At 42.0% G+C, this 11,682-nt stretch overlaps 1 protein-coding gene across 1 annotated transcript in view; it reads left to right on the top strand.

The window, feature by feature from the left end:
• Positions 1 to 11,682, top strand: part of LOC104291173 (poly [ADP-ribose] polymerase 8-like) — a gene marked incomplete at its 5' end in the record, with an annotated part of 64,018 nt that overhangs the window by 4,876 nt on the left and 47,460 nt on the right. The window contains 2 exons of the mRNA XM_009890373.1: positions 2,766 to 2,819; positions 2,923 to 3,018. Of these exons, the coding sequence (XP_009888675.1) occupies positions 2,766 to 2,819; positions 2,923 to 3,018 (150 nt within the window). The remainder of the gene's footprint in view (positions 1 to 2,765; positions 2,820 to 2,922; positions 3,019 to 11,682) is intronic.

The following is an 11,682-nucleotide window of genomic DNA, read 5'->3' as shown; positions in this document are numbered from 1 at the left end:
GAGTGGGTCTGTTTCTGCTTTTTCAAGGCACTGGTCTGTTTTCTGTGTTAGACCTGGGGAGACATGCTTAGGAGACAGTCTTCTCCACTCCCTTAGCCTGACAGTACCTTGTTCTCAGCATGCAAAAGCTTTTTCTTCCTTGAAATACCATACATATATTCAAAGTAGTGTATTCTGAATAATGAAGTTACGAGTGTGCTATTTCTCATGCTAAATTAGTTTAATAAGCTGTGAACTATACTCATCAAATTTAGATTTGATCAAATTTAGATTTGATAAATTTAGCAGTGATATACTATCATAAAATCATTTATATATATGCTGTGTGGTTAGTTCCTGTAATGTGCATAGCAAAATTAATTTAAGATGAGCCAATAGACTTTTTACTTATCACAGTTCAGAGATTCATTTTTTTCTGCATCAGCAAAGGATATCTTAACTTAGCAGACTTTTTTTTTAACTTCTCTTGAAGTTAATATAAAAAGTCTCATTGGCTTTGATAAGATAATGAAGAGCTGACTAAGTGATTTCATTACTGATGTTATCAGCTGATATGGAAAAATGCAAGCCCTGCTTGACAGTCTATAAAAACTAGCAGTAATTTATTGCTATAAAGCATTTACTTTGAGGGAAAATCATCACATACATGGTCAGGTGCAGTTTGACTGATGTTAACAGAAGGACATCAAGAGTCTATTTCACATTTTACATGCGGGCACCAGATACAGAATCATAGACTCATAGAATGGTTAGAGTTGGTTAAAGACCATCTAGTTCCACCCTCCCTGCCGTGGGCAGGGACACGTTCCACTAGACCAGGTTGCTCAAAGCCCCATCCAACCTGGCCTTGAACACTTCCAGGGAGGGGGCATCCACAACTTCCCTGGGCAACCTGTTCCAGTGTCTCACCACCCTCACAGTAAAGAATTTCTTCCTAATATCTAATCTAAATCTACTCTCTTGCAGTTTAAAACTGTTACCCCTCATCCGATCACTACACTCCCTCATAAAGAGTCCCTCCCCATCTTTCCTGTAGCCCCCCTTTAAGTACTATAAGGCTGTTATAAGGTCTCCCCAGAGCCTTCTCTTCTCCAGGCTGAACAGCCCCAACTCTCTCAGCCTGTCTTCATAGGGGAGGTGCTCTAGTTCCCTGATCATCTTTGTGGCCCTCCTTTGGACTCACTCCAACAGGTCCATGTACTTCTTATGTTGGGGGCTCCAGAGCTGGACGCAGTACTCCAGGTGGGGTCTCACCAGAGTGTAGTAGAGGGGCACCTCCCTCGACCTGCTGGCCACGCTTCTTTTGATACAGCCCAGGATGCGGTTGGATTTCTGGGCTGCAAGTGCACATTGCCAAGTCATGTTGAGCTTCTCATCAACCAACACCCCCAAGCCCTTCTTTCTCAGGGCTGCTCTCCATCCATTCTCCGGCCATCCTGTGTTTGTGCTTGGGATTGCTACAACCCATGTGCAGGACCTTGCACTTGGCCTTGTTGAACTTCATGAAGTTGGCACGGGCCCATCTCTCAAGCCTGTCTAGGTCCCTCTAGATGGCAATCCCTTCCCTCCAGTGTGACGACTGCTCCACACAGCTTGGTGTCGCCAGCAAACTTGCTGAGGGTGCACTCAATCCAACTTTTCACGTTGTTGATAAAGATGTTAAACAGCACCGGTCCCAGTATCTACCCCTGAGGAACATCGCTCGTCACTGGTCTCCACCTGGACATCGAGCTGTTGACTGCAACTCTTTGCCAATTCCTTATCCACCGAGTGGTCCATCCAACAAATCTGGGTCTCTCCAATTTAGAGACCAGGATGTTGTGTGGGACAGTGTCAAAGTATATGGGTGTATATATATACACCCATGTATATATGTAAATATATATGGGTAACCTATATAACATATATATGGGTAATCTGGGTGTCTAACTCGATTTGAAGTCAGTGGAATGTGGAAGCAATGAATCAGGACCCTAATTTCTCTTCAGTTCTCAGCTTAAATATTTGAATCTCATATATGAATACAATTAGGAGGATTATTTCCCGGGAGAAAAAAGGGAAAAGTTTCCCAAATAAGCAGTTAGAGAAATGAAAGGAAATAAGATTATAAACAAAACAAAACCCCAAAAAGCTGTAAATGGAACTGATCTGACTCTTAGTCAAAACAAGGGTTGATTGAGATAGATACCAGCCCAGAGGGAATTTTGTACCTTGGTGACTCCTGTAACAAAAGTTCCTTCTAATTTATTTGTTGTATATTGAAATAAAAAGGCAGAAAGGATCTGAGTAGGATCTGAGCACAGAGGACTTTCAGCATGGTGCTCACAGAAGTGAGATCTTAGTAAATATATAAAAGAAAAATATTTTTGGCTGTTCTAAGATTTATATTAGTCATTCAAGCCTAAGCGTATAGTCCATATTTGTACAGATAATACTCAGTTAAAATTTAAAGGAAGTTATCAAATGCCAGTTTATTATAATGAAGTAAAGGCACTGGTGTTTTCGTTTGAGATTACAGGTTTTGGGATGCTGCGATAGAAAACCTCATCAGATTTAAGAACTAAAAAGAAATGCTAATAATCTACCCCACACTCAGCAAACAGTAAAAGGATTGATTATTTGTAATGTTTGGTTTATGCAAATGAGAGATCTTTTTTAGTTGCAAATATTGTTTAACTTATTTGCATGCAAAAAATACAAATGTTTTACAATTTCCTTATAATTAGTCTACCAACACTGAAGTTGCCTGAACTTTTTCCTTGCAGCAAAATTATGGTGCAAAATGCATTCTGGTACGAGACCGTGGCTTTCTTGTGCAGGTAGGATGTCATATCTTACCCATTTATGAAACACTGTGGAGCATGAGCGGACTGTTAATTATTTTTAAGCAGATGTTGTTATTCTCATTTTCATTGTTCTCAGACTATTGAATTTGCTGAGCAGAGGATACCAGTATTGAATGAATACTGTGTAGTTTGTGACGAACCCCATGTGTTCCAGAATGGCCCTATGCTGAGGGTAAGTGGTGTGCTTGTTGGGATAAACAATGCATTTTCTAATGCCTTAAACAGCAATGGACGATACAAACCTGTTATAAAACTATTGGATTATTTCAGACATGTTTCATCCTAATATTCTTTTAAGATGAAGAAATGTAATGCATATCAACCAGATTTTACTGTAAAATTGAAAAAATGTATTGCAAGCAAGGGAGATGGAAAGCAGGCTTGTATAATAATCATAGAAACATAAAGGAGGGTTGTATGTCACTGAACACTATTATGCTAGAGTAGTCATAACCGGATAAGCTAGAGGAAGTGCATTAGAGTGCTTTCCCAGTCCTCTGGCACTCTTTTAAAAGCTTAGGATCACCTCAGTCCTTTAGTTTCTATCAAGCCATGTCCAGGGTATTCAGATACACGGGTGTTAATGCTACAAGGTCATGAAGTTCTGACACTCTTGCTCATGGGCCACTGGAATGAACCATCCTCCATAATGTGATAAAAAAGGCAGTAGAAGGAGATGCTCTGTGAAGTGTCTGATCTAGCAGTGACCTAGTCCAGGGGCACTGTTGTGGTTCAGTATGCCCAAGGACTGGCCAGTTACACAGCTCTTCCTTCCTTTCATTCCTGTATAACTGGGAACCAGGAATGCTGAACATTGCACCCTCTCATGCTGCTGGTGAATGCATAGTAAAAAAGAATAAGAATGGTCGTGAAAGACATACCCTGCCTGGAGCTACTGGATCAGTGCAGCTTTGTAAAAGAGTATATAGGAGAATAAAATTCTTACCTTTAGGACTGACCTTTCAGTTTAGAATCCTTCTTATTTCACCTGTCCTGAATCTTATGGAAACCTGAGTAACCTTAAAAGATTAAAGCCATTGAAAACTGTTTAATACCAGTGAATGGTCTGACTCCTCACCTGCCAATTTCTCCACAGTGTGGTGAGCAACTACAGATAAGATGAAGCAGACATCATCTATGATAGTTCCATGGAACTAAATTCAGGAAGTTTATTGCTTACATGGTAGCAGAAATCACCTCAGTGTCATCCCCCATGACACTCAGTGGTGCCATAGTCAGGCATTCTGACTGCAGGCAGGGTATGTAAATAGGCTGCTAATAGGATTTGCAAAAGTATCTACATATTCAATTAAAACCGTTTTAAGTCATGGTTAAACCTCTGTACTTTTGAAAATCCCATCAGGTGTTTATTTGCCTCTTGAAGCTCATATCTACCTTCTAAAACCATGTTTTTCTGACAGATTTATAAGCAAACAAACCCTGATTAGAAGCCTATAGAAAAGTCACCAGTTCCTTGTTGTTCATCTTTGAATGCACCGCTATGCATATTACAGGATGAGATAAGACAAATTGAATAATATGTGAAGTTTGGATAATATAATTATTGAAATCATTGGGTTTTTCTCTGTTGTCCATAGGACAAAGCAAACAGTAGGATTTATTCATTCCTGTTCACATGATGAACTATTAAAAGAAAACAGAATGGAAAGTCATCTGCTCTAAATTAAAAAATCATAATTCTTCTTGCTTTCCCACCTTAGAGGTCGAAATCCCTCAGAATGACTTTTCTCTGTCTTCAGCTTGAAGAGGGCTCATTTTAGCTATCCGTTTAAGTTTATCAGTCCTTTAAAACAGAGGAAAGTGTAAACATGTTTGCCACTAAACACATATTCATCAGTGCCTTTGCAAGCAGCATAACCTAGCAAGCTTTGCAAAAATGAAAGGTTGTCCTTATATAACCCAGGGAGAAGGAGATAGCAGGAAGAAATCTAGCATGCTCTGTGTATGCTTGAATGACTCAATAAGCAATATAGAGCCATTAATGAGTTTGCAGGTCTGCAGAAGGTGAGGAAGGATCTCAGTTTGAATAGAGCATGAGTTTGCCAATGGGTCTTAAGGAAATTTATGCTTCATTCTACTGAGAGCTCTGGCAGAGGTAGCCTGAAGTAGTCAATTGTGGGGTTTATTTACATGCTTCAGCTGCACACACACATACACGTACATACATATACATGTAATGTATGTAAAGGGAATAAAGAATGACCCAACTGAAACAGCACTTTATATTTAATACTGCTGCAGCAGCAGATCTCAGAAATACAGTACTTGACTAAGCAGAATGCAGGGGACTTTCATTTAAGGTAAGGCTACATGCGTTCTAGCCTTGTGTCACTTAATGGAACCCATGGTTTTGATACCACAGTAACTTCAGATTTCATAATGATCAGAACCTTGCTATGGTCTGCTTATATTTTTAGGTTCTGTGTCTTGATCCCATTTTCTGTAGATATCCATATCTCAAAGACATTACTTAGGCTCTATCTGTAGTTGGTTGTATCACAAGAGATGCCACAGACTAAATAGTTCTGGATGGCTCAACAGTCGCTTCCTTTAAAGAATCGCTCCTCCACACAGATGCACACAGGGTCACGTCTGGGTGTGTGTATCCTTAATGATGAGTTTCCCTTTTACCTTCTGGACCTTTTTTCCAACAACAAAGCAAGCATATGAATTTATAAAAGCATAGAAAAGTTATTGCTTGAGAAATTATTTTTAAATGTTTTTAGGCTTGCTTTTCTGGTATTTAATGGCGTTTTACGCAATTGCCAAGAAGCCATACTCACTGTAAGGAATTTGATTCTGTAAGGAATTTGACTCAGTAAGGAATCCTCCAGTATGTCAGCCTGACACCTTTTCTGAACTGTAGTGTAGACAATTAATTGTCTTGAAATGCAGTTTAAAAAATTCAACAATTGCCATCACACAATAATTACATTCTTTTAATACTGTAAACTCCCATACCCGGGTTTAATTTTTTGTGCTGGTTATTAATGACTTGCATAATTCTGATGTCTCATCCTCAGGACAGCCGAAGATAGCAAGTGACACTGTGAGACAAAGTTTTTCCTTTCTGCAGATTTGCTCTACAGGCTATGTTTTTATCTTAGTTATACAGTATCTTTAAATCAGTCTCTCTCAGCACAAGCTTTCTTCTCAGTATTGTGTGGTCTTTTTTTAATATCTATTTCTTGCTTTCTTAAAATCTTGACATCTTCTTTCCCATAAGATAAGAGCAACTTGATGACAACAAGATGTGTCTTTTTATATAGCTTAATTTAGACACTAGATCCACATGGCAGACATACCATTGTATGGAAGATGTCTGTTGTAGAACAGCTGCATAACACAATTGCATATGTTTGGCTTTGTGCTCTTGGACGCCTGTCTTTCTCTGGAGCCTTCGGTACTAATCTAATCATACAAATCACAGAATCATAGAATCATAGAATAGTTTGGGTTAGAAGGGACCTTTAAAGGTCATCTAGTCCAACCCCCCTGCAATGAAATGTTCCCTGCTGGTTAAGGGATCTTGTACACAGGAATCTTTGGATGTTGTTAGGCTACCTTAGTCACTTATTGAGGGTGAATAAAGACAAAATTCTTAGATTTCTCTTGGGAATTTCTTTACAGAACACAGTATGGACCTTTCAGGACAACCAGTTTTCATTTGAGCTCCAAAAGTTCCCTGAAATAAAGAAGACCAGAATTACAGATACAGTCCCTGTGTGTACTCTACAAGTGCGTGTGTAGATAAAAACACATTGTGTAGATGGGGAAACTCTCACAAACCTAATGCTTTCACAAGGAACTGCAGCTGTATTACTGTGAAGAGGAAGGACAAAGGTTCTCTGGAATGGAAGAAAGGATCTTAGAAAAGTACTGTAACGCTCTTCTTTATAATAGTCCGTGGTCCATTAATTCATTCCATCCCCTTTTTAAAAAAGCCAGTAAAGTAGGCGATGCATTCCTGTAGGTATTTACACCTTTCCCATATGAGATGAGGATGAATGTTTTTTCTCATCATAGCATGTTTCTTTCGTATTTGTTTCAAGAACACAGTGAGATCTAATGATTATTTACAGTGCACCCAAAGTTATAAAAGCTAAATGTTTAGAGATATACACTTATATAGAAAGCCACTGAAAACTGCAAATTCCCTGAAATCACTGCATGGCATGATTTGCAGTCTTTCTGCAAAGCACAGGGAAAATTAAATGAATACATGGATCCTAAGAAGAAAAAGTATTATTAAACCTCTTGAATAGCATAGGCCATACCATTTCACGCAGTTATTCCTAACAGTGATCAGAATCCTACATATTTCACTTTTCATAAAAGGATTAAGAAACATCTTTGAAATCATTAGCGAGCGTTGAAATGCAGCCTTTATATACAAACCACTCCTTTTTCTCATGTAAAGAATCACAGAGAAAGAGGCTGCATCCTCCTGCAAGGTGACCCTCCTGGAGAAACTGGCTGCTCATGGCTTGGATGGGCATACACTTTGCTGGGTAAAAAACTGGCTGGAAGGCCGGGCCCAGAGAGTGGTGGTGAATGGAGTTAATTCCAGTTGACGGCCGGTCATGAGTGGTGTCCCCCAGGTCTCAGTACTGGGGCCAGTCCTGTTTAACATCTTTATCAATGATCTGGATGAGGGGATCGAATGCACCCTCAGTAAGTTTGCAGATGACACCAAGCTGGGTGGAAGTGTTTATCTGCCTTGAGGGCTCTGCAGAGGGATTTAGACAGACTAGATCGATGGGCCAAGGCAAACTGCATGAATTTCAATAAGGCCAAATGCCAGGTCTTACACTTTGGCCACAACAACCCTCCCCAACACTACAGGCTTGGGGAGGAGTGGCTGGAAAGCTGCTCAGCAGAGAGGGACCTGGGGATGTTGACTGATAGCTGGCTGAACATGAGCCAGCAGTGTGCCCAGGTGGCCAAGAAGGCCAATGGCATCCTGGCCTGTATCAGGAACAGTGTAGCCAGTAGGACCAGGGAGGTGATTTTACTCCTGTACTCGGCACTGGTGAGGCCACATCTTGAGTGTTCAGTTTTGGGCCCCTCACCACAAGAAGGACATTGAGTCGCTGGAGCATGTGCAAAGAAGGGCAACGAAACTGGTGAGGGGTCTGGAGCACATGTCTTATGATGAGCGACTGAGGGAGCTGGGGTTGTTTAGCCTGGAGAAGAGGAGGCTGAGGGGAGACCTTATCGCTCTCTACAACTATCTAAAAGGAGGTTGCAGAGAGGTGGGAGACGACCTGTTCTGTCAAGTAACAGGTGATAGAACAAGAGGAAATGGCTTCAAGTTGCACCAAGGGAAGTTTAGATTGGATATTAGGAAGAATTTCTCTACTGAAAGGGTCATCAGGCATTGGAACGCGTTACCCAGGGCATCTTGCTGACCACATCTCCACTCAGTATTAGGACAGATTTTTGCTGAAATGCCGGGGTGAACTTTAGATGTTACATTCAGATCTAAAAGTTTACCAGTAATTGTGATTGAGGAGGCCTTTTCATAGCGAGAATTTTCCACTTTTCTGCATCCCACCTGAATCTTTACTTTGGTTAAAGGTAGGAGGTGAGATGCAGAAAAGTATCAACAATCCAATTAAAATATTGTTGGTCATTTTGAAATTTGGATCTCTAAGTTTTATTCATGCTCCATCTGTGCAAGTTCTTGGTGTCCCACGGAGTTCTCCTATAACAACAAAACAAAAGAGCTTGCCTCTTTGAGGCAAAACAAAAAATCAATTAAAATGATGGTATTATCCAGAAAAGTTCCAAACCATTCTTTCAGTGCTTTCACCATGTTGTTTCCTGTAGCCCTTTTAAAAGCTTCAACTTGGACTAGCCCTGATGTTATTTCCACTGCTACCAGCACATAATGCTTTCCCCCTAATTTCTTAAAGGAGCTGATATAATCTACCTGTCAGGCATCCCACAAGCCTTTATCTTCCCTCAAATGCAGAGGGTCATCTTCTAAAGGGTGCCTTTAAAGCCATCTATGACATTGTTCACATGCTGATATGCAGGATTTACACATTTCTCTGGTAACACACCAGCCACGGGCAAGAGCTTCCTGATACAGATCTTCTCCTGTATGTTTACGATTCACATGCAACCATTCTAGCAAGTGCCACCAAGTGGGCAGATTCTTAACTCTTGCTTGTCAGATTCCCCTTGACTTTTCCTCTGGAGTTTTCACAAGACAATATTTTCTGCTGTAATCTATCAATTCTTGTGCTACTTCTCCCCACGTCCCCACCTTTGGTTTATATCTAGACCTGTTACCTGCCTGAGCAGGGGTCGAATAGCCAATAGAGGCTAAATCCATGGTATTACCAGCTTCACTTCTGTGACTACTAATGAAACCCTCCAGCCTTTCTACGGGGCCTATCGTTGCAATGGTTCTTTGAAGACTAATCCCCGTGGGTTTAAGTGACTCGGGGAGTCCCCTTATCAAGGGGGTCATAATTTCAAGATTTACCAACAGCATCACTGGAGATTCACATCCGGGAATTAATTTCCTCTCACATCACTGGAGATTCACATCCGGGAATTAATTTCCTCTCACGTATCATTTGCAAGCAGGCAGCTTTGTGTACAGTTGCTAGCAATTGATCAGCTGTGCCGGTGATTGCCAGGGGATCCCCTCTTTCCAAAGGGTTAAACCCTCCAGCCCAATAAGCAGCACACTGAGTCGGGGGTTGGACTAGATGATCTCCAGAGGTCCCTTCCAACCCTAACCATTCTGTGTGATTCTGTGATTCAAGGACCATGGGGCACTATTATCACCTGTTGTTCAGAAAACTCCATGACCCCAATAATCACTAGCCTCTTTTTCACTTAATTGAATTTGGTCACCCCCAGTTAGAGATACGCGTGCCACACATACTCAGTTTCAGATTCTCTAGGAAGGCACCCATAATCTTTCTTTAATTTAGCCAGCTCGGTGGCAGAATATGGTGTCTCTTGTGACAACGTGGGGGTCCATATCATCCATACTGTCATGGTTTGGCCCCAGCCGGGAACAAAGAACCACGCGGCCGCTCGCGCAACTCCCACAGCCGTGGGCAGAATCAGAAGGAATAAGGCAGAAACTCGTGGGTTGAGATAAAAGCAGTTTAACAGAACAGCAAAAACAAGAGAAAACAATAACAATAACACCAGTAAAGGAATATACGAACGCTATTATAATGCCGCCGCTCCCCGACCGGACTCGGACCGCCGCAACCCGCTCCCCGCCGCGACTTCCTGCCCCCTCCCCCGGCTAGCTCCCCCCCTGCCAACCTGGGCATGGGTCACATGGCATGGAATACCTGTATCCCCTGCTGGCTCCTTGGGAAAATTAACCCCATCCCTGCCAGAACCAGGACACATTGGCACCTCAGTAACCTGTTTGCGGGTTGTTGCAGACCTGAGGAGCTAGAAAGATACTGTGTGCTGTCAGAAATATTGGGGTGTTCAGTCCCTGTAAACCTAGGATGCTGAGAAACCAAGAACGTGGGAGCCAGACTGTCCTGCTCTCCCAGGTCACAGGGTTTGTGTCAGACTGGAAGCAGCTTGCTGTGTTGGGATTCTATCCAAGCTCTTCCTGGCTCTTGGAATTTCACTAAAAGTCTTGAGACAGTTTCAGTTTCAGCGGTTCTCCACATGCTAGTGCTGATGAGATAAAGGGTTCAGCCTTCTGGGGACATGGATGTGTTGTAGTAGCCAGGTACTGAACTTGGCTTTTCAGCTCAAGCTGAAAAATCCAACTCTACTTCACCGATTACTCATATAAATCTAACATGCTAGTTCTTTTATATTTTAATTTTGTAAACCCATGCACCTAAATTAGGTGGCACCTCCATAGCTTGGTGGGACCTCCAAAGAGGGTGGTGTTAGAATGTTGCAACGGACACTATGACTATCTTATTAGAATCATGGTCATGACAGTCACCATCCAGTGAGCTGAGCGAGATGCAGAGCACAAAAGGCTTTCCAAGAGGCTTTAGACTGTCAAGCCTACAAAGAAACTCAAGTGAAAAGAAAACAGAGGTGAAGGAAAACCACTAGTGTAAAAGTGAGTTTCAGGGAAAGTTATGGAAATGCAAATGCTGAAGTACTCAATCAGATCTTTTTCTTTATATTCTAAGTAAAGAAGTCTTATCTATCTATATATATATATGTTCAAGAGAGCAAAAATAAAAAAAAAAATTATATATTGACCAAGAAAGCTCTAAACTTGTTTCACAGTGTGCTTTATTCAGAGTGGACGTGGTTAGTTTGGAAGTGGAATTGACACTAGGATTAAGCGTTTAGCTCTTAAAATGCGATTACAGTACCGCCGGAAAGGGCACCGACCAGACCAGCACCACCACAGCCCACCCCCAAGTGGCGACTGCTTTCCTCTCCCCGGCTAGCTCCTCTTATAGCCTGGTCATGGGTCATGTGGTATGGAATACCTGCCTCCTGCCGGCTACTTGGGGAAATTAACCCCATCCCTGCAAGAACCAGGACATTATCCACCCCTTATTCCATACCATCTGTGTCATGCCCAGATCTTACAGTTCCCATAGTCTGTGGGCCATCCCTCCAACATGTCCATTGAGCTCACGTAGTCCATGATGGTAGGCTCTGTCAGTGAGAAGAGTCTCTCAGGGTACATGAGATGGTGTATGGTGCTGGACTGGTGCGTGCTGTATTTGAAGCTCATGGCTGGTGTACCTGATGCAGTCTATGCCTACGGTCCACAGGTGGAAGATGTCGATCTCAAGGAGGTTGCTGGACGCCAGCTGCTGAGGCTGGGGGACCCGATGGAGGT

Source organism: Charadrius vociferus, unplaced genomic scaffold (genome assembly GCF_000708025.1).
Source record: "Charadrius vociferus isolate BGI_N301 unplaced genomic scaffold, ASM70802v2 scaffold548, whole genome shotgun sequence".
NCBI lineage: Eukaryota > Metazoa > Chordata > Aves > Charadriiformes > Charadriidae > Charadrius > Charadrius vociferus.
Note: the sequence above shows the minus strand (reverse complement) of the source record. Positions and strands in the feature narration are given on the sequence as shown.